At 40.8% G+C, this 23,523-nt stretch overlaps 1 protein-coding gene and 2 non-coding genes across 3 annotated transcripts in view; 2 read left to right on the top strand and 1 right to left on the bottom strand.

The window, feature by feature from the left end:
• Nucleotides 1-17,761, top strand: part of zgc:85932 (calpain-9) — a 33,885-nt gene extending 16,124 nt beyond the window's left edge. The window contains exons 11-20 of the mRNA XM_028573883.1: nucleotides 1,543-1,751; nucleotides 4,182-4,224; nucleotides 6,593-6,664; nucleotides 7,354-7,414; nucleotides 9,025-9,089; nucleotides 12,560-12,628; nucleotides 13,292-13,370; nucleotides 15,561-15,677; nucleotides 16,830-16,888; nucleotides 17,396-17,761. Of these exons, the coding sequence (XP_028429684.1) occupies nucleotides 1,543-1,751; nucleotides 4,182-4,224; nucleotides 6,593-6,664; nucleotides 7,354-7,414; nucleotides 9,025-9,089; nucleotides 12,560-12,628; nucleotides 13,292-13,370; nucleotides 15,561-15,677; nucleotides 16,830-16,888; nucleotides 17,396-17,422 (801 nt within the window). The 3' untranslated portion in view covers nucleotides 17,423-17,761. The remainder of the gene's footprint in view (nucleotides 1-1,542; nucleotides 1,752-4,181; nucleotides 4,225-6,592; nucleotides 6,665-7,353; nucleotides 7,415-9,024; nucleotides 9,090-12,559; nucleotides 12,629-13,291; nucleotides 13,371-15,560; nucleotides 15,678-16,829; nucleotides 16,889-17,395) is intronic.
• trnak-uuu (transfer RNA lysine (anticodon UUU)) lies at nucleotides 9,299-9,371 on the top strand. Its single transcript has one exon. It is a non-coding gene; the product is annotated as a tRNA-Lys (tRNA).
• trnak-uuu (transfer RNA lysine (anticodon UUU)) lies at nucleotides 10,494-10,566 on the bottom strand. Its single transcript has one exon. It is a non-coding gene; the product is annotated as a tRNA-Lys (tRNA).
• Nucleotides 17,762-23,523: the final 5,762 nt, after the last annotated feature.

Here is a 23,523-nt window from a genome sequence, read left to right on the forward strand (position 1 = left end):
AAAGCTAACAACGGTGTCCGATTTCAAGTTAATGAATTTTTGTGAAGATTAGGGGTTTCGTTATCTATGACTGTCCCTTCAATCCTAGCTATGTGTTGCTAGCTACAATTCAGGGATAGTTAGTTTCATTTACCGCATAATGTGTGTATATTTACAGTTTGAATTTGGTCACACCAGTTATACAAAATCTCCCTAAATGTATTATAAAGCTAACAACGGTGTCCGATTTCAAGTTAATGAATTTTTGTGAATAGTGGGGGTTTCGTTAGCTATGACTGTCCCTTCAATTCTATCTATGTGTTGCTAGCTACAAATCAGGGATAGTTAGCTTCATTTACAGCATAATGTGTGTATATTTATAGTTTGAATTTCATCACGCCACTTATACAATATAACCCTAAAGGTCTTATAAAGCTAACAACGGTGTCCGATTTCAAGTTAATGAATATTTGTGAATTTCAGAGGAATTCTAGGAGGAGCTAGCTCTCATTGATAGAGCTACATCCAGCCGCAGGCTCTATCATTGAGACTCGCGGACAAGCGGCGTTTATTTCCCCAATCGTTTGTTTAAATAACTCAACACATTATAATTACACACATTAAAAGATTAACTGGAACCTGTGGTAACAGATTGCTGGCGTAACAAGCTCGCTGACCGTGCTCTCACTCACACACACCGGGCATTTATCTAGCAGGAAGAGGGGAGCTGCAGGCCCTGGAGCTCTGTCAGAGCACCGGCGTGTAGTAGTCCATTTGCCAAAAAACGGTGACTTTGCGCGGGTATGGAGTGCTGTGGGCTGCAAGCCGTAACGGAGCTCAATCGAGCTCAGAGCAGGCCGGGGTGTGTAAAGGAAGGCAGGCTGGGCGGCGAGGCAACAACACAGGCAGCACCGGCGCTGAACTCCGACACACAGTCAGACAAAATTTGCAATTAGCCATCCATTTTCGTAAAACGGCCCATATTTGAGCTTTACATTTCTCGCATAAAAAAGTTTCAGAAGTGAATTTTGTAATGGAATAGCAGAGATCTGTGTGACCTAGCTAGATTCAGAAGACTACCTGCCTATGTAAATGTTGGGGCGTGACCTTTCTCTTAATACACCCATGGGCTGACAAAGGTTCCGGTTTTTGGGAGGTTGACGTCAACTTCCAGCTTTGTTGAGATTCGCCCGTTTTCAGCGGCAGTTTCAAAATATGAGATTTTCATAGTAAAGGGGTGTCAGTGGGACTTTGAGCTTCTATGTATGTCCTATTTACCCACCAAATTCAACTTTATTCAACTATGACAGGGTAAAATCGGTTTTGCTTTCTATCACCCCTTTAAGTAAAAGATCTGAATACTTCTTCTGTCGCTGCGGAGATGTGAACATGTGGGAGGATGGTATAGGAGCCAGGTTAGTATGAGACTTTTAATCTGAAGGTCCAGGGCTCAAGTCTCTGCTCAGATGAGACCAGAAACAAAGTTTTGTCACTGAAATGACATTCTGTGGTTTTAGTAGTTTGTATATCTGTGTATTCTAAGCGTGTGTGCTGTCCCTCCAGGCCCCTCGTAACAGTAAATACCTGTCGCCTGAGGAGTTGAATGTGCTCCGCCCGGTCCTCTACAGCCCCCTATACTCCCCGCGTCGGGAGGTTGTCCTCTGCGACTCCCTTCCACCCGGCCGCTACATCATCATCCCTTCAACCGCCGTGCACAATCAGCAGGGAGACTTCCTCCTGCGGGTGCTGACAGAGCAGGGCAACGCTGCCACGTGAGTCATGGATTGACCATCAAACTGTGTGATTCAAGTGCAAAAAGGCGAAAAGGCAAAAAAGACAACCTTCCAAATCTGCTGGTGAGATTAAGAAACCTCAGAGGGCTCCAAAGAATCACTGAATGAAGTTTCAGGTTAAATGCTGTATTACAGAGTTAAGTCAATATTCAAAAATGTCTAACTTGGTGTTATAAGTAAGTGCACACAGCTGCAGGTCAGGAGAGACGAGCACAAAATAAGATATGGCATCATATTTACCACTGCAGATTTGGGAGGAGGATGTGAAATTTGAGAAAGTTCAAACCAACTTTTTTCATTAAGGGGCCCCTCTTTTCTATCATTGGGTAACCTGACGACCCCTTACTAAGTGAAGTATTTTACAGATATTTCATATTATATTCAATGCATAATAATAACAGTACAGAACAACTGATAAACTGTACGTCTAACCCAAATAGTGAATGCCATAGCCACAGGAAGTTTGTGTAAAACGATCAATTTGGATGAATTTTTAGCAGATTATTTCCTGTGAATATTGCATTAGAGATGAGTTTAATACAATTCTCTGTATTATTATTATTTTTTTTTTTTATTAGGGCCCGAGCACGAAAGTGCAAGGCCCCAACGGTGCCTCGCACTGAAAGTGCGAAGGAACCTATTGTTTTTTGTCAGATTATTATTTTTCCGAATCTTTAAAAATAAAAAAATAAGAAGTTAATCTACCAACTTTTGAGGGAACATAGGTCTAATCTTGAACTCCATGGAGCTATTTTTAGAAAAAAATTACAAAATTCAAAAATTTCCAAAGTCTTGGTTTTCGTGCAAAAATCTTCATTATACGAACACATGTTTGAGGACTTTAGGATGCACGAAAACTCTCAAAATTTTGCAGCCATGTGCAGAATATTAAACTCTTTCATCTGAATACACATTTAGGCCTGGGAGTGGTACGGTTGCTCTATAGCGCCCCCTAATTGGTTTTAGCCTTTGGGCACATTTTTGACGGCCTCAGTATATACAAAAACTCACAAAAATTGGCGCCAACATAAACACCTGGGAGCTTTGTGAGACTGTACAGCGATTTGGGCCATACCTGTAAGCGGGCTCCATAGCGCCCCCTAAGGCGTGGAAGGTCTTAACTTTGACATAGTTGCGCCGATCTTCACCAGATTTAATACCCATATTGCTCTAATCATTGCAGGCATATTTCCCATTTCCCTTCATTATCTCCGCCCAACCGGAAGGCGGCCATTTTTAATTATGAGTTTTTCAGGTGTTTTACATTCTTTCAAACTCGTCCTAGGCCGTGGTACTATCTGTTGACCCTCATGACGAAAGGTTATCCAGAGAATTTTGATAGTTGAAAAAATGCGCAAGTTATAGCAACTTCCTTTCTAAACAGGAAGTTGCGTTATCTTGGCAACAATTACTCCGATTGCCCTGACACTTGACAAAGTTGTTCCTCATGGCTGGTTCAGCATCTGGCAATCGGCCATTAGATGGCGCTGTTTACATTTTCTTTCATTAATCAGCAAAATATTGACATATGGGAAGCCTACTTTGTCTAACTACTCCTGGGACGTGAGTCCGATGGCCACGAAAACTTGCATGTAGACTTGGAGGACCCTCGTGACAAAAGTTATCAAAATAATTTTGATAGCTAAAACAATGCGCAAGTTATGGAGGGCCAACTTCCTGTAGGTGGTTGTGGAAACAGGAACGGTTTTATCTTGGCAAAAGTTATTCCGATTTACATGAATCTTAGAATGTGTGGTCTACATGTGATGTTGCGTTTGCCAGTACCCCCCGATGCAAGAAGCGAGGGCCCGTCATCGCTGAATGCAGCTTTAATTATTATTATATTTTACAATCTCATTTTTCCATGACATTCATACTGAAGAGACTTCTCTTTTTTTATGACAAAGTTTTTTTTAAATGTGTTTTCACATTATACAGAAACAAGAAACTCATATAACCAAACCCCCATTTCCATTCAAACAGTATGAGTCTCCTAGCCAGAAGACAATAGAAGGCCAACATGTTAATTTTCCTTCTTATACAGTAGGCTTCTTTTTTGACAAATTCTGTGTTTTCTTCTCCTTGACGCCTGGCCATTGTTCTGTTATGTCTTTGGTGGTTTTTAACTGCGTACTTTTCTGATGCAAGACGAGGCTGTTGAGCAGAGAGGGAAGGCTTTGTGAATACAGCTTGTGCTCAGGTCCTCACCGGGCCCTTATCCTGTTTATATCTTAATAATAATCCATAAAATAACAACCAGTTATTTAGTGCACTCATTAGTGTCCTAGAAGAACAGTCTGATTTGTCGTTGATGATAGGACTGTTAGGACTTTAGGCCTTGTGATTTTCAATGTTATGATTCTAATATGTTTTCATGTTTTCAATCAGTTTTATGTTTTTTTTCTCCAGTCCAGCCAACAAACCATCGCCACAAGACTCTTCCATAACAGAGGTAGGAGACGAGTTAAAGAAATCCCTTCTCCTGGTGAAGTAGACTGGGCTCAAACTAAATTCATCAACGCCTCAGTACAGCTTTGATAGCTTAGTCGTAGTGTGTTCGCGCTGGAAAAATGAGATACACTCAAATATGTTAGCAACTCAATTTGAAGTTGTCCCACAATGCAATGCAAACATGAACAGAGGAGCCACTAAGAGCTGAGCACATTTACTTAGAGTTCTTTTGAATGAACTGCAAAGAGAGTATTCTCTGACACTTTGTGTGCAGTCACTGTGTACTGTGTACCATTTAGTATGGAATTACAGTAAGGACACAGCAAATGAATAAAGTGACTTATTAAAGATGCAGTAGGTAAGCCTTATAAAACTAACTTTCTGTCATATTTGCTGAAACTGACCCTATTTTCCAGTAAAACTACATGAAGCAGGTCTTAAAAAAGAAATCTGGCTCCTCTGGCACCACCTACAGCCTGTAGTGTGATTTGCATAAATCCACCACTCCCTGTTCAGATGCACCAATCAGGGCCAGGGGGGTGTCTAACTGTGTGTCAATCACAGCTCATGCACACACATTCATTCTCCCTTGTGGGGGGAGGGGCTTACGAGACCATTTTGGGCTTTAGCGGAAAGGGGGGAGGGACTGAGAAGTTGTCGATGTTCAAATTTCAAAAGTCCTGGATCTTCACAATCCTACCTACAGCACCTTTAACTCCTGTTTTTGGATTCAAGCTTTCAAAAATATATTGATACCATGGTAGAGTTTTCACAGAGGTAAAGGTTTGAAGACCACAGGTACTGTGTGGTTCTTTGTTCTCACTGTTGACAACTGAGCATAGAGCCTGGATAGCTCAGTCGGTAGGGCATCAGACTTTTAATCTGAGGGTCCAGGGTTCCTGTTCATGTGAGATGAGTTTTAAGTTTCCTTGGAGCTGAAAACAACAGTAACATGTTTATTAGCTGCTACAGAAGTTCTGACTACTCTGGACTTTGAACTGCAGTCATAAAGTAAACTACATCCCAAATCCAATGGGAGTCACTATGTCCCAATATTACATATATAGTGGTAATGCAATTGTATCATAATATAAAAGAAAATGCACTGCAAAAAAAAAATATATATATATATATATATATATATATATATATATATATATATATATAAAATAGAATTGGTGGAGAAGAAGATCCTGGAGATTATTTTTTTATTACATTTTAAGAAGAAAATTGCCAGACCTTCCTCCACAGCGCTGCGGAGGAGGGTCTAGCTAGTCCACACAGCTTTCCGGGATGGGAGAGAAACGTGCTGTGGGTTAATGGCATTTCTTTAAACCAATCAGATTCTTCTTGGGCGACTCAAAGCGCCGGACGGAGCCACGATGCCTCTGAAAAATAGTCTCGGGAAAGAACTTGTTTTGGTAGAACATGCGTACGTTCAAAAGTAGTTTTAGTCGTGCAACAGAAAACTCAGATTGGAGTCTAGCTAGCTGTCTGGATTTACCCTGCAGAGATCTGAGGAGCAGTTAACCATAGTCCTCAGAAATCCACCAGAGTTTAGAATGCCAACACAAAGAAAGCCCAAAGCAACGAATATCTGGCCCAAATGAGGGATATCTAGGGGAATTTCCGGCTGCACCGAACCAATCCCGGAAGTGGAATGTCACGGATATGAACTATGTGTAATTAAAAGTTGTAGCTGTTTGTTGATTTTTCTGTTGTTGCTTCTAGCATTTTAAAACTCATTTGAACAGGGACTTAAACCCTGGACCCTCAGATTAAAAGTCTGATGCTCTACCGACTGAGCTTTCCAGGCTCTGTTTATAGTACAGTAATGACAGTAACACCATTATCCCATAATGCAATACGCAAAGAAACTATAACAGCTACTCACAGCTGCAAAACATAAAATAAAAATAGCCAATTGAGAAAGGAAGATCCTGGGAAAACAAAAACATATATTAAAATTAATATATTAATTCATTCATTAATTCTTAAAAAGAAAGTTTTCTTGTTTCTACATTTAGGGGAAAAAAAACACTGCATATCATGCCTTTGACACTGCCAAATGAACTAGTTTCCACCGTGTCAGATGATGCTGCGCCCTCCAATGTTGCCACAACAGTGCACTACTTTCATCTTGAGTCTAAATGCAACTGATGTTAATCCGTGTGGCAAGAGCCAACAGTCAAGAAATAAACAGTGCCTTCCACCTCACGTAGGGAACAGAAATATGCAAAAATATTGACACTCAGAGGGTTGATTTAGTTTATCAAAGCAAAATTTTTTTAATCAATAAACTATGGTTGAAAGGTTTTACAGTAGGCATTTGTTTGTGGAAGTAAAGTGTCTGTATCTTCTTCCTGCAGCGTTCATTTCCTCACCAGGCTGCTCTTCCTTCGCCTAAATCTACTGAACAACTGTTCAATAAGCACTGCAAGGTGAGGTGTACTCGCTAATTGAAATGTTTCGAAACGGTATCCTCACTGAACGTTGACATATGCCCTTCTGTGATTATCCTTCCTGTAATATAAGTCTAAATAATTCATAATGTTTGCTTTTATAAGGATAAGGATTAGGAATAATTTCCTATAAATAAAGTTTATTGACTATGAATTCAAAAGAATAAGTGTAATAAGTTTCTTGTTCCTGGTGTTTATACATGGTAGTGAAAAGAAGCGTTAAACGGCCCAAAAAAAAATAGCACCAAAAACAGTGAAAAAAATGACCAAAAGTGTAAAAAACGGGACAAAGAAAACATCAGAAAAAGTGTTGATTTGACCCGGGAGGACAACAAGTGCATGGTCGAATGGAAGACAACGCAAGGGTTAAAGGTGCCCCGGGGATTTTTGCAACCCTAGAAAACACATTTGTTTCCCCACACAGTTCAGACAATCACGATCATTCATGTAAAATGTATGTTCTGGGCTTCCTTACTCAGACCTGCTGTGCTGTGCTAAACCCCAGCCTCCCACTGCTTTGTTCATACAAATGGAAGTTACGTGCAATTTCTGGTTTAAACCACGAGTTGTAATATGTTTTGAATGTAGATGCATGAAGACGACTCTCTGTGTGTGTTACGCTGACTCTTATGGCTTGTGCTGTGACTTTTTCCCTGTGTCATCATCAGAATGGGATTTGCAAACCAGTGCACCTCTACAACCTGCTGACCGAGATCATACAAGGAGGAGGTCAGTGGCGTCTCTCTGACTAATAGACGTATTCAGTCCTGTTTCTTGCAACAGAACATTGTTGTAATTCCTTCACTGATTGTGGGAACAAGTTACAAGTCAGCTTTGATGTTGTTCCTGTGTACAAAGCGGCAGCGAAGGATTCCCACAGGAACAACAAGATAATCATGTCGGAATTTTGACTGGCGGCATCAGTTTGTTTGGCTTCATCATTGTTTGTCCCAGGGGGTCCACGCGCACCTCGACTGAGGCTACATATACACTTCTATTTTCATTTTTAAGCAGCGTTTTGAGATAAAAACGATCTCTGTCCATACATGAGTTTTCGCTCCAGTAGCAGAACTAATCTCCGTCCGTATTAACACGTCTGACAGCGCGTATCACATGACCATTCGCATACACTGGGCATGCGCGTGCCGGTGGAAACAGGAAGCAGATTGTCTGACGTTACTGTCTGACGTGAAAATCATGGATGTATTATTTGAAACTACTTCGAAAAAAAACAACAATGGCAAAAAGTAATAGTAGGGAAATATTAGCTTGGACCAACAACGAGGTGGGTCTGTTACCGTTACTGAGAGGTCTGTAAGCCTACCTAAACGATAAGACACACTGAAGTGCGTCTTCGTTTCCAAAGGTCTACGCTTGTGCCCGTCCAGACTACAAAACAACCCCGGATGTTTTCAAACCAAAACAGGGACGGCACTGTTACCAAATGTCTCCGTTTTAGTGTCTCGAAAACGTAGTGTGAAAACTTAGTGGTGTAGATGTAGCCATAGGCTGCGTTCACACTGCCTGCGTCGGCCATCCGACGGTCCGGCAAAAACACAGGTCCTTCCATTCATTTTGAATGGGGGTACTGCGTTTAGGGGTTGCGGCAGGGGGAGGACACGCAAAAAAAAACAACGCAGCGGGCCAGCAGCGAAAAGTTGAGACCCACTTAACTTTTGGAGAAACGCAACATCACGTCATGCTGCGGTGGCCAATCGTGTAACCGGAGATCAGACCATTCGGTGTGTTTAGAGCTACGGTTTGAGGCGGTGTGAGAATCCCGTACAGGAAACAGGAAACATCACTGCCTCTATTGCTGCCACAAGACAATATAACAATACAAGGGTAAAAAAAAAAAACACAAGCACTGAACTACCCGGGAGTTTGTGTAACAGCTGAATGTTTCCTGCAACAACAAAGCACTCGCTGTGTCTCGCTGTTCTCTTTGTGAAATAAGCTGCCTTCAAGTGCGGTCGGAAACGTCGAAATCTATAAATTATATGACGGAATACAGTAATTGTGAAATATAAAGTCTACTTGTGCTTCGGTGGGGGGGTTTAAGGTATTTAACGACCCTGATCTGGCAAATCGCCGGATCCCTTTTCTTGGTGTGAATGCCCAATTAAACAGGCCATTTGAGGGTCATTAACCTAACAAAATCATTATGCATGGCACTGACTGCCTGGTGGAGTTGCCGACCCCACCACAGCCTACAACCACCAGTATTTAAAGCTATAGAAAGAGTCTCAGCCTCATGCTTTTAACACTTTTCTCACATAATACTTTTATATAATGTAATGTTTGCATTGCCCTCTGATGATCTGACTTGTTGTGTTCAGTGTTGGCCGGGACTGAGAAGTACTTGGCTTTGGAGCACTGCAAGAGCCTGGTGATCCTCATGGACGTATCCTTGACAAGTACAATTATATGTATATTAACCGTATATTATATCTGTCTGTCATTATCTGTCTATGTTATCTGAACAAGATAATTCAGTGTTAGCAGACAGATGAGCCGACCACGAGAGATATGTAAAGAATGAGCAAGTGAGACTGTAGAAGAGTAATGGTACTCTGTGATTCTTTCTTCTCACTGTTGAGAGGTGCTAACAGAGCCTGGATAGCTCAGTCGGTAGAGCATCAGACTTTTAATCTGAGGGTCCAGGGTTCAAGTCCCTGTTCAGGCGAGACTGGTTTTACATGCAGGAAGCAGCAACAGCAGGAAAATCAATCAGTGGCTGAAACTTAGGTTTAATTACAGACTAAATGGTGCACGCTTTACACTAATGGTTATAGTAAACTGTTTCTACATTCAGTAACAAGAAAATGGGTACCTGGATAGCTCACCTGTTAGAGCACACGCCCATGTATAGAGGTTTACTCCTCAACGCAGCTGCCGTCCTATATAAATAAAGGCCTAAAATTCCCCCCCAAAAAAGAATCTTTAGTAACAAGAAAACTGACCAATCCTTGCGTAAATTATTTTTTTCTTTTTAAGATTTAATACATTTTTGGTTTTCCAGATCTTCCTCGCCACCATTTTTAGTTCATATTTTTTTGCAGTGAATTTTCTTTTTCTTTTATATTATAGGACAATGGCGTTACTTCCATTTGTAATATTCAGACATAGTGACTCTATTGCACATGTGTCAAACTCAAGGCCCACAGGCTTGTATGTCTATTTAGGTCCACAATAGATTTTGGCCCGCCTTGTTGTGCGCCTAACCAAAAACACGTGTGAAAATGTTTTTCAAACTGCAATTACATGACATTCAAAGCAGAATTTGGTAGATTTGCCAACATTGAGACGAATAAATTCCCCCAGAACGGGAGACTTTACATTTTCAGGCTGTGAAACAGGTTGTTGTTAAATACATTTTCATTGTTTTTGCTTGATTTGCTAAATTCTATGATGGATAAGGAACTTTTTTTGCTGACTTTTGTAGGGCTTTATGTTGACAAAAATGCGTCCAAAAGCATCAAAAATGTCGGAAAAAAAGAGATAAAAAAAAGAAAAGAAAAAAAGTGACAGAATGTCTGTAAAACAACATAAATGACAAAAGAATCTACAAAAATGTAGAAAAAAAGCCACATGCAGTAATTAAGTCAAAGATATTTGCTTTTTCAATAAACCTTGACATATTGGGCCCTTGATGTGATTCTGTTTCCAGTGTGGCCCTTAGCGAAAGTGAGCTTGACACCCCTGATCTGGTGGATTTGGGATGGAGGTTACTTTGTAACACAGTCCAGAGTAGTCAGAACATCTTCCTGTTCTTTTTTTCAGCTCCAAGGAAACTTAAAACTCATCTCACCTGAACAGGGACTTGAACCCTGGACCCTCAGATTAAAAGTCTGATGCTCTACCATCTGAGCTATCCAGGCTCTGTTCTCAGTTATTAACAGTGAGAACAAAGAACCACACAGTACCATTATTCGATTACAGTCAGCCACTGTATTTTGTAAAACACATCAAGTACAGTACGTGAGTAAATGTACTTAGTTACTTCCCACCACTGTGCCTCCATGGTAAACAAATGTTGGTGACTACTGTTGCTCTGTAAAAGAGCGCTGACAGGTCTTTCTATTATTTTGTCCAGCCCTTTTATATCAACGAGGGTAGGCTAAATAACAGAAACATGGGTAACACGTTTAATGCAATATATAATTCAACAGCACCTCAAACTACAGCCTCCAAAACAACCACCCAGTGGAATCAACACTGTACTAAAAACACAAACTGAACATGAAGGAGGATTTATTCATTACTGATAGGACTGGGTACCGAATTCAATACTTTTTAGCCACCGACTGAATTGCCTCTAAAGTATCAAGTATTGAAAAAGGCGTCGTCATTCATTACCAAATTTCGATACCTAAGGAGCAAATCTGATCAGAGTCAGGGAGCCAGTAAGCATGCAGCATGCTCCTACCGAGATCTAATAATGTAGACGTAAGAGACTGTAGTGAAAGTTTCCTTTGCAGCAGGGGAGAAGTTTTCAAAGTTTAGTAAAGTGAAACAAATAAGACAGTCTGAGACTAAAACCAAGTTGGGTTTTTGTATTTTATTAAAGATATATTTGCAAATTACAAGTTCACAAGAAGCACGCAGCTCAGTGTGGAAAAGATTCTTCAAATGAGTAGAGGAAACAGTGAGCTTAAATGCACATTAGGAAAAAGGGGAGTGACATTCAAACACAATCAATTCTTAACATGACTCTGCACTTTCTTACAGGCAATAAAAATAAAAATGCCAGACACTTCTCTCAGGCGACGATAAAGATATAGATCTGAGCTGACACTTTCTAAAAAGACCGGACAATGTCATAAAACCTACTTCATCTAATCCTGTGTTCCCTACTGCCCCAGCTAGGGTCACGCTCCCCGAACATCTAAATTGACAAGGGAAGGGAGATGGTTCACTTCTGACCTTGTAGATTATCAGTTTACACAAAGGACATACGCATTCGCCTTCCAGACTCTCTGTCTCAGCAGTTAAGCAGGATCAAATCAACGTGTGAAACTGAGATAAACTGTCTTTCAATAATGTGAGGAAATGCAATGTGCTAATAAATAAATAAGGATTATAAGGAATAATGCTTAAATGTCATTTTTACCATTACAAGACACTCAGAGAATACTCTGGAGCTGCAAAAAAGATTTGCGTAATGTGTAATGTTGTTATTTTTTTTTTTTTTTTAAATGGATTTTATAAAATTCACCGAAGTCACAGTATTGGTATCGGTACCCGTATAAAAAGAAAAATGTATTTTTGTATTTTATTAGTTTATTTGTCAGGGACCATGCACAGTTCAGGCCCTGTACCAGAGTTAGCTATACAGCTAATTTACATCTGTGGTCCCTGGGCAAGGGAGATAAAAAGACAATATAGACAATACAGACAATACTATCAAAAAGAGATAAAAACTCAACAACAAAATGTGACAAGCATTACTCATACATAAACCAAAATACAAATATACATTCCATGTTATAAAAAGGTCAATGATCACATAGTTGATTTGCCTTCAGCCAAGTCTTTAAGGACATTTAAAACTGCTGAGACTTGCACAATTTCTAATATGAAGTGGAATTAAGTTCCACTTTTCTACTACAGTAAATGAAAAAGCTGATTGACCAAATGTAGTTTTCCTAAATTGAGTGTAACAGTCACCTCTTACAGAAGCCCTGGTGACCGTTACATTATCTTTGCGAAATGACACACATTGCTTCCCAGCCCTACTTATTAGACTGCGTTGGTTTTATCTCTGGGATTCTTATACTCTGCATGTCATCGGCTCGGCCTTCCAGAGTCGTCACTGTTGAGGATTGTCGGTGTTTGTGCGGTTCATTTCCTTGACCTCGCCGTTTTCTTCAGAGCCAAGGCAGCGCTCACCTGACCTGGCAGGACTTCCAGATCCTGTGGGACAAGATCAGGAGGTGGACGGTGAGGTTCCGAACACACCATGCACACCAACACGGAAGCTGTCTGCGTATAGCTTTTGCTCCCTATATAATAGTCTGGCTGTCTCTGTCTTTTTAGCTTTGCAAAATGATCAACCATGTTATATCAAAGAGAGACCAAAATAAATGTCGACATGACTAAGATCATGACATCTCTGAAAAATAAAACAGATGTTTAGATTTGTTTAGAAAAATAGAAAAAAACCTTTTTCTCTGAGCCAATCTGGAATCTTCTCCTTATGAGGTCATAAGGAGCAAGGTTACCTCCCCTTTCTCTGCTTTGCCCGCCCAGAGAATTTGGCCCACCCATGAGAGAGAGAGAGACATCATGGCTTTCAAACGAGCAAAGCAGGGCAATTGGTCAAGGCCACACCCCCACCCTCAACCCTTGCAGATACAGTATTAGGGGACCACTAAGGCCTATATAAAAGCATCCAAAAAACAGCATCTCATGGGACCTTTAAGTGAAGCTGAAAATAATTGGGCAATGTTTGCGTTATGATTAGAAAAATATGTAGAATACTCTTTTGTTTCTTCATAGAACGTACTCCATGTGTTCATCAGAGGGTCAGAAAATAAGCACAAGCTGTCAGTGTATATGCAGTTTTTCATGCATTCAGTAAATAAATATTATATCTCTCCTCAGGATATCTTCCTGGTGTTTGACAAGAACCAAACAAAGCGCCTGGAGTATCAAGAGGTGGCCCCCGCTCTGGAGGCAGCAGGTAGGACTCAGCACACACAGCCACGTGAAGTAATAGATCATTCATTCACACTTAACCCTTGTGTTGTCAGTCCATCGACCGTGCACTTGTTGTCCTGCCGGGTCAAAATAAAAAAATTTGGTGCTTTTTTTGACATTTTTGTCGCTTTTTCTGATGCCTTTGACGCTTATTTTACAATGTTTTTGTCACTCATTTCATTTTAAATAAACCTAATTTATATGACATTATACCTATTTTTTTTTTAGTTAAAACAAAGCAGAAATTTTGAATTATTTTGACTAATAATTAACCCTTCTGTTGTCCTCGGGTCAAATTTCACCCGTTTTGAAAGTTTGAATATGAAAAATATGGGATTCTTTCAACCAAACTGCCAGAAAACACGGATGGTTCCATACACGAAACAGGGTGTGATTATCCATCAACATACGTTTCTCTGATCTTAACTATTAGTCAAAATTAGTCCTAATTTCTGGGGGGTTTTAACTCGAATATTAGATATAGTTTACTATGAATTAGGTTTATTGACCATTAAATCCAAAAATAAGTGTAAAACTAGCGGTAATAAGTTGGAATGAAGTTGGCTAAGAAGAGAGCAGTAACACAGAATTGGGTTAAGTTTATACTTTATGCTTCATATATGTGCAAAACAGACGGACGACACAAGGGTTAGGATCAGAGGATGTTAAGTGGATCACAGTTAGTCTTGATACTGTTTTGAAAGCAATTTAAACTTTTTTTTCTTTTAAATGCTATGAAATTGAATAAAACACCCAAAATGCAAAGAAAGTAATCATTAATTGTACCTGTGAAGAACGTTGTATGGGTTCCATACAACATACTGCACATGCATGCATCCAGGTTAAAGAAACCCATCTTTCTGTCATAAAAAACTGTGAAAACAGGTCAAATTTGACCCGAGGACAACACAAGGGTTAAACCATGCACTGTCTGTGTGTTCATGGGTCACACGGTCACACGGGCGTCCAACAGTCATCCATCAGGAAAACTCATCTGACCAGCAGGGGGAACCCAAACACCTCTTCTCTGCAGCTCATTGGAGGAAGTAACTTTAAGTTATATTTAGAGCTGTAACCAAAGGGGTGAGCTTTGCTTCAGAACGCGAACCTCCGATGGCGCCATTTTGTTGCTACAAAGCGATCACCTCTTGGTAGCCTTACACTGACCGCCATTTTTTTTTACGTCACTTGACTGCGAATAACTTTACATCTGAAGCGTTTAAAGACTCTATTTGTCCGTCGTTTATTTATAAAGAAACACGACAATGTATAAAAGGCTCCATTACCTTGTACCTCACGTTATGTCTCCGTAGCAGACGCTTTTATAAAAATAGGCTAACGATTGTGTCATAACCAAGTGACTTACTGTCGCACAGTAGAGGAATTACCGTACAGTACAGGAGAAGCTCACAGGCAGTTTCGACTTACATTAGCTGTTTAGGTTTAATTACTAATGTTAACTAGCATGTTAGTTAGCAATAATTAGCCTGTGCCCATGTTATCTCCTTACATATACCTACACTCTCCGTCTCTGTAAGATTGGGAATGATTGAGATTTCTCTTGGCACAGCTACCAGAAGACTTACAACTTTCAGACAGGTTGCTCACGTCACATCTACGTTGTCTCTGTCAGTTGGAGGCTGCGCAGTAAAGCAAGAGATCACCGGAAAAGTGCTTCTAATATCCTTCACTGGTCTCCGTCCAGAGCAACGGGATCTGTTGGTCCATTGTATATATGTCAATGGCTGTAACAAGTCCAAATGTTGCTGTACAATGAATTGTTACAGAAATAATTGCAATTAACAATATAGAGTATATAACAGTATTTATGACTTTTAAAAATCAAATTCGAGTTTTAAATGAATTCCAGGATTCATCTTTCAGTTATATATTGATATATTGTATCAACTGATCCTCATTCATTTGTCTGTGGCTAAACGACTAAATTGGCACGTTGATCTACATCTACATTCAGTGGTGGAATGTAACAAAGTAAATGTTCCCACTTACTTACTGTAAATCAAAGATGTGAATACTTCTTCCACCGCTGCCTATAAATATAAAATACATATGATATGTGGGTTTTGATATGCGAGACACGCTGAAAAGGGTTGAGCATGTTGAATGAAGGGATTTATTGTGACCTGGCTTTGTCTGTCTGTCTTTGCTCCAGGCATCATGGTGGATGAGTTGATAATGCAGCTGGTTGGACTGAGATACACGGAGCCCAACTTGACCATCAGTTACCCCGGCTTCCTGTACCTGCTGATGAAACTGGAGAGCATGATCTGTAAGGGGGGATTTGTCTTCCTTTGACAAATCTGCCATTGGTCTTAGGAAGAAGACCAATGGCAGATTGTTACAGTCAGTGGTGAAATCAGTGGTGTGGTCTAATGTATTATAGTGGGTATACTGTCCTGTATATGCATATTGGCCAGAATCTGCCTTTTTGTGGGATGGGGGGGGGGCCATATCATAGTGGGGGGTCTAGGTGTCCTTCCCCTGGAAAGTTTTGAACATCAATGACTTCATTTCCTGTATTCAAAGACACTTTAATGCACCAATTTGCGGTGGAATTACCTCTATTTAGCCTATGTGAAGAAGAAAAACACAGATGACAATTCAAAAGATATCAAAATTATAATGGAAAGTATGTTGTTACATGTCATTGGGCATTTTTAAGTGGGTATATATAAATACTGGAGCATTCTTAGTGCGTATACCTGCGTATCATGTAGACTACACCACTGGGTGGAATGTAAATAAAGCTGTAACTGTCAAGTACATTTACTCAGTACTGTACTTAAGTACAAATTTCAGGTACTTGTACTTTACTTTTGTCTTTTCTTTACATGCCACTTTCTGCTTCTACTCCGCTACATTTCAGAGAGACATATTGTACTTTTTACTCCACTACATTAATCTGACAGTTTTAGTTACTAGTCACTTTACAAATTAAGAGTTTTGCACACAAAACACATGAAATTTATAAAATCTGATGTTTTATTATAAATTAAACTAACCAACAATATCTCTTGTAACAGAGTAGTTTACAGTGTGGTATTAGTACTTTTACTAATGTAAAGCATCTGAATACTTCTTCTGGAAGCTGTGTGCTACAGATTTTACAAAAACAATACCATGTTTAAAACACTTACATGTTTGCTATCCAAAATAATTGAATCCAACATATCCTCTAATTACTACGACAAGGCTGACATGTACAGTTGGATGTGAAGAGGGGACGGAGGAGGAGAAACAAAGGATGAGTGAGGAGATGTGGGGAAAAGATTGGCTACAAGTTAGAAGAGAAAACAGTAGAGACTATGTTTAATGAGGAAAAAGCAGGAAGAAATGCAGAGTGTAAATACTTAGAGTTAACTGTGTAGATGTCGATAATTCAAAGTCAACTTTATTGTTCATGGTTTTTGTCCTCTTGCAGACAAATTTCAAGCGAACGACGTGGTGGGAAAGGGAATCATACCTGTGAACTACAGACAGGTATGAGCATGGTTTTGTATCTGACCAACAACACTGACTCCTTCCTCTTAATGTGCCTTTGAAAACAGAATTAAAAGAAATACAGCAGTAGAAGTAGCAGGTGTGACATTTTACCTTTATAATATGAATGCCTTTAAAGCTATAGTGCGTAGTTTCTGTCGCCTCCATAAGGAATTCTAAGTAATGACAACACTGTCGGATCCACATGATACAAGCCTTCCGTGATCGCACAACGCGCCCAAACTTTCTACAACATAAGAGACATGAGATCTCCAAAGAATTTAAATTTTCAGCGTCAAAGACTTCATTTTCTGCATTCTGGTGACATTTTCTGCATCAATTTACGGTGCAAATCTCTGTATTTATTATAATTTCCTTTTGTAAAGGAAATTATAATAGGTTTTTGGGGTGGGTTGCACTGGCCAGATTTGATTATTCCCTGTAAATGATACCTTTGAAACCAGGTGAGTTTTAACTAAATGTTTTCTGTTCTCTGATTGGTTCCAGTGGCTCTACATGACGATGTACAACTGACCACTCAGACGGATTCTTCAGGATTTGCTTTGTTTAGTCTTTTTTTCTGCTGAGCTCTTCTGATTTCCATGCATCATTCTATTTTCCATACAGTTAGGACAGTAGATGTACAGAAGTGTTTAATGATAGAAACATGTAGCAAACGAAGATGTGATGATAGGCCATTTATATTTCAGTTAGTAGTCAGTAGCAATAGGATCATCGTCCAGTGTAGTAATACTGGCTCCAATGTACAAGGATGGACGCAATGCTGCTTAAGTCAGTACCATTTACACTAGTAATTATCACTTTATGTTCTTTACTGCAGCTATGATATGTCTGTATTCAAATAATAATAAAAATGTGGTCACAAAAAGAAAGTCTCTTCAGTCATGGAAACATCCGGGGGTCAAAGGTCAAAGCAAGATGAGGGGAGCCGTGAGGAAGAGGAAAGTTTATGATTCACAGTGGTCCCCTCAACGATTTAATGAATGGAAATGCAAAATACACATTAATCATTACACAGCAGGGATATTAATCCAGAAACATCAGCTATAATAGGAAAATTCAGACGGGGAAGGGAATGTTCTCCTGCACAATAACTACTTTTTCTTTGAAACTTTAAGTACTTTTTATTTGTGGTGGAGTATTCTCACAGTGTGGTATCAATATGTATACTGACATGACTGACATACTAAATGTTTATCCTACTGTCCAGTTTTGAGACTAACGTGTTTTTTGTGTCCCACGATTTTGTACTGTATTGTTGGATTGATACTATTTTCTTGTAACAAATGGTATAAAAGTTCTATAGTTATGTAGAACATCTCTGTAACTTTTCTACAGTCTGCAATGACCTGGAATGTGTAAATATCCATCTTCCCGCATCATTCTTTCAAGTGAGAACAGTGTGTCTGTGTGTCTGTGTGTGTGTGTGTGTGTGTGTGTGTGTGTGTGTGTGTGTGTGTGTGTGTGTGTGTGTGTGTGTGTGTTCTTGTTTAACTAAATCCGTGGGGTCCGAAAAAGTCCAGTATACTTGTGGGGTCCCGACAGCTTTGTGGGGCCAAAATGCTGGACCCCACAACATTAAAGGGCTGTTTGAGGGTTAAGATTTGGTTTTAGGATTAGGGATAGAATTAGGTTATGGTTAGGGTTAGGGTTAGGTTTAGGCATTTAGTTGTGATGGTTAAGGTTAGGGTTAGGGTTAAGGTTAGGCATTTAGTTGTGATGGTTAAGGTTAGGGTTAGGGTTAAGGTTAGGCATTTAGTTGTGATGGTTAAGGTGAGGGTAAGGGTTAAGGTTAGGAATTTAGTTGTGATGGTTAAGGTTAGGGTAAGGGTTAAGGTTAGGCATTTAGTTGTGATGCTTAAGGTTAGGGTAAGTATTAAGGTTAGGCATTTAGTTGTGATGGTTAAGGTTAGGGTAAGTATTAAGGTTAGGCATTTAGTTGTGATGGTTAAGGTTAGGGTAAGTATTAAGGTTAGGCATTTAGTTGTGATGGTTAAGGTTAGGGTAAGGGTTAAGGTTAGGCATTTAGTTGTGATGGTTAAGGTGAGGGTAAAGGCTAAGGTTAGGCATTTAGTTGTGATGGTTAAGGTTAGGGTAAGTATTAAGGTTAGGCATTTAGTTGTGATGGTTAAGGTGAGGGTAAGGGTTAAGGTTAGGCATTTAGTTGTGATGGTTAAGGTTAGGGTAAGTATTAAGGTTAGGCATTTAGTTGTGATGGTTAAGGTGAGGGTAAGGGTTAAGGTTAGGCATTTAGTTGTGATGGTTAAGGTGAGGGTAAAGGCTAAGGTTAGGCATTTAGTTGTGATGGTTAAGGTGAGGGTAAGGGTTAAGGTTAGGCATTTAGTTGTGATGGTTAAGGTGAGGGTAAGGGTTAAGGTTAGGCATTTAGTTGTGATGGTTAAGGTTAGGGTAAGGGTTAAGGTTAGGCATTTAGTTGTGATGGTTAAGGTTAGGGTAAGGGTTAAGGTTAGGCATTTAGTTGTGATGGTTAAGGTTAGGGTAAGGGTTAAGGTTAGGCATTTAGTTGTGATGGTTAAGGTTAGGGTAAGGGGCTAGGGAATGCATTATGTCAATGACAGGTCCTCACAAAGATAGTGCCACAAACCTGTGTGTGTGTGTGTGTGTGTGTGTGTGTGTGTGTGTGTGTGTGTGTGTGTGTGTGTGTGTGTGTGTGTGTGTGTGTGTGTGTTTGTGTGTTGAATATCCTGTTGCCATATGACAGTCATACACCAGCCACACCCTGACACTGTCTCTCTTCCTGTCTCTCTCTCTCTGTCTGTCACCTCTCTGTGTGCTTTATTGAAATGAGTATGATATAACTGAACTCTTTCTGTTTTAAATCTTTTCTTTTTTTTCTTGCATGACACAAATATAACCCTAAAGGCTCAGTTCACCCCGATAACAGAAACTGGTGGCAGCCAGAACAAGTACAAAGAAAAAGCAAAAACAAACTTACTTAACTGGACTGTTATATGGCCCTGCTTATTTAAGATATCTGGCTCTGAAATATCTGCCGCCACCTCAAAGATCAGAGGAGGATACGTGAATTTTGTTTCATAGCTTTGAAACTGGAATAAACATATTTTACAAGTAACATCTCTTTCCAGAAATATTGTCAGTTGAAGGGGCTTTCTTCAGTCCAGAGTAGTTTCACAATGAAAGAGGTTTCCAAAAACAGATACAGACTTTCAAATAAAACCAAAAATCATCATTATATCACTGAAAGCAAGGGAGAAAGTATGTTGTTTTGTAATTTGGATGAACCAACTCTTTAAGTCAGGGGTGTCAAACTCAATTTTGCTAAGGGCTAGACTGGAAAATGAGAATCAAATTAAGGACCAGACATGTACAGTTTATTGACATGCTTTTATTGAAGAGAAAGAGAAAGCATGTCTCATATAGCTTTCTCACTTAGAGTTTGGGCCACATAAAGCCCCCAGAAAGTCGGGAAAAAAAAGTTGCTTAGCCATCAAAAGGGCCAATATTGTCTAAAAACGTCACAAACATCGGAAAAAGGGCCAAAAACATCAAAAAAAGTGCCTTTATTTATTGTGAACCTATATTGAAATGCGGGCCGGATCAAAATCTGCAAGGGGCCAGATTTGGCCCTCGGGCCTTGAGTTTGACACATGTGCTTTAAGTCTTTAACAATGCTTTGTGTGTGTGTGTGTGTGTGTGTGTGTGTGTGTGTGTGTGTGTGTGTGTGTGTGTGTGTGTGTGTGTGTGTGTGTGTGTGACAAAAAACATACATTTGCAGTATTTTAATGGGAGATATTGTTGTCACTCTTTGTAAGATAACAGAAATGGGTAGTTTGTTGGATATGTACAAACTGGATCCAAGGATTGGGAGAATACACACACACATACACACACAAACACACGCACAAACACACGCACACACAGAACACAAAACAGTGATTGAGTTTTTGTGCCTCCTGGGTAAACATCACCTGCTACAATTGGGACTCAACTTGTCTTTGTTCAGTCCCTCAGAATAAATAAAAACAGTCCTTTCATAAGTGGCTCCTTCCTGCCAATGATCCCAACCTCAGACTGACCAATCACAGAGCTGCTGGTAGCGGCGCTACATCAGAGCTGAGAATGGCCCCTCCTCCGGTCTATATGCTGCTCCGGGCCGCAGTGACACTAATGGACCAGGACAGCCTGAGGATGACCTACTTCTGTAGGTGGCTCCTGCAGGCAGGACAGTCACCCTCTGTGTGATGGGTGATATCTCTCTGTTTTATGGGGGTCAGTCCTCTGGGTCAGTGGCTCTCAATGGCCTCTGGATGGTTCACCAGCTGGACATGAATCAACTGCTAAAGATTGATTTCCCCTTTTTGGCTTATTTAATTTTTTTTTTTTATTATTATCAGAGGAGGCCGAGAACCTGGATACTATTTCATATTTTACAGAGAAAGGTTTTTAAAAGTAAGAATAATGATAAAGGACATTCACTTTAAATTAAAGAGCGACTCCTGGCCCCACATCCTCCTCATCATCATCATCTGGAAATGCTCAGAGAAGTCGTGGCCCTCAGAGGCACTAATTTTACTTTTCTATTGTGTGCCTGTTTCTACAAGTTCCTTCCTGAGGCTATTTTGCAGCGGCACCATGGCTCCGATGATTGGGATTGGTTTAAAGCAGGAGTCTTCAACGTTTTTTAATCCAAGGACCCCAAGCTAAATGAGAGACGAATCAGGGACCTCCTACTACATATATTGCTTAAAATTGATTTGCATATTAAGGGCGGCCTAAAGCCTATACACATACCTTTTTAAAATTGTTGGCAACCATATGGCTACCTGACTTATAGGCCAGTAAGTCTATCATCAATGTTGTCTACATTTAAAAAAGATGTATCTTTACTAATAATATGTTGGATTCATGTTAATGTATATTTTCAGACATATTTTTTTTGTGACATATTTTTTTTAAGCATTTCTGAGGATCCCCTAGGGGTCCCAGACCCCCTGTTGAAGATCTCTGGTTTAAAGAAATGGCAATAAACCAGAGCACATTTCTTTCCCATCCCGGAACGCTGTGTGGACTAGCCAGACCCTGCTCCGCAGCGCTGTGGAGGAAGGTCTGGCAGACTACTATCAAATCAATGTAAATGTTGCCCCCGACTGCACGCTGACCTGACGCACGTGGGTGCTCTGCTTTCTCCGTGGGTGCTTCTAGGTCCTGAGCACCTACGGAGAAGACCCGAGCACCCATGTACGTCAGGTCAGCGTACAGTCGAGGCACCCATGCCTATGACCGCACCGACACATAAAAAAAATAAATATATATATTTACTTTCAATAACTCACCAGAATGCGAGGCCAATCATTACAGTGGGTTTTACAGAAACAGCCAAACTGAGGGGTGACTACATCTGAAACACAACATTACACTTGTATTTCGTCTGATCGCCCTCCTACGTACTTCCACTCAATTTTCATTTTCCTTCAGTACACCGTCTGGGTTTACGGTATATTCGCAGGTTTTCTCCGGTCAAATCTTTACCGGTCCAATCAGCGAACAGAGGGAGTGGCTGAGAACGATGGCGTTGAGGTCGTGGGCTAGTTTGAGTGGCGGCGGAGAAAGATGCGAGCGAAGCCATTCGGTCCGTTGTGGCAACGCTGCAGAATATCCAGAAGTTAAAGCCCTAGCAAGAACAATATTTGCTGAGTTGTGCTGAGTCTGGTAGGACCGGGCTAGTGTACCAGAGTCTGGTAGGACCGGGCTAGTGTATCAGAGTCTGGCAGGACCGGTCTAGTGTACCAGAGTCTGGCAGGACCAGGCTAGTGTACCAGAGTTTGGTAGGACCGGGCTAGTGTACCAGAGTCTGGTAGGACCGGGCTAGTGTATCAGAGTCTGGCAGGACCGGGCTAGTGTACCAGAGTCTGGTAGGACCGGGCTAGTGTATCAGAGTCTGGTAGGACCAGGCTAATGGACCAGAGTCTGGCAGGACCGGGCTAGTGTACCAGAGTTTGGTAGGACCGGGCTAGTGTACCAGAGTTTGGTAGGACCAGGCTAGTGTACCAGAGTTTGGTAGGACCGGGCTAGAGTATCAGAGTCTGGTAGGACCGGGCTAGTGTATCAGAGTCTGGTAGGACCAGGCTAATGGACCAGAGTCTGGCAGGACCGGGCTAGTGTACCAGAGTTTGGTAGGACCGGGCTAGTGTACCAGAGTTTGGTAGGACCGGGCTAGTGTATCAGAGTCTGGTAGGACCAGGCTAATGGACCAGAGTCTGGCAGGACCGGGCTAGTGTACCAGAGTCTGGTAGGACCGGGCTAGTGTACCAGAGTTTGGTAGGACCGGGCTAGAGTATCAGAGTCTGGTAGGACCGGGCTAGTGTATCAGAGTCTGGTAGGACCAGGCTAATGGACCAGAGTCTGGTAGGACCGGGCTAGTGTACCAGAGTCTGGTAGGACCGGGCTAGAGTATCAGAGTCTGGTAGGACCAGGCTAATGGACCAGAGTCTGGCAGGACCGGGCTAGTGTACCAGAGTCTGGTAGGACCGGGCTAGTGTACCAGAGTCTGGTAGGACCGGGCTAGAGTATCAGAGTCTGGTAGGACCGGGCTAGTGTATCAGAATCTGGTAGGACCGGGCTAGTGTACCAGA

Source organism: Perca flavescens, chromosome 3 (assembly GCF_004354835.1).
Source record: "Perca flavescens isolate YP-PL-M2 chromosome 3, PFLA_1.0, whole genome shotgun sequence".
In the NCBI taxonomy this organism is placed as follows: domain Eukaryota; kingdom Metazoa; phylum Chordata; class Actinopteri; order Perciformes; family Percidae; genus Perca; species Perca flavescens.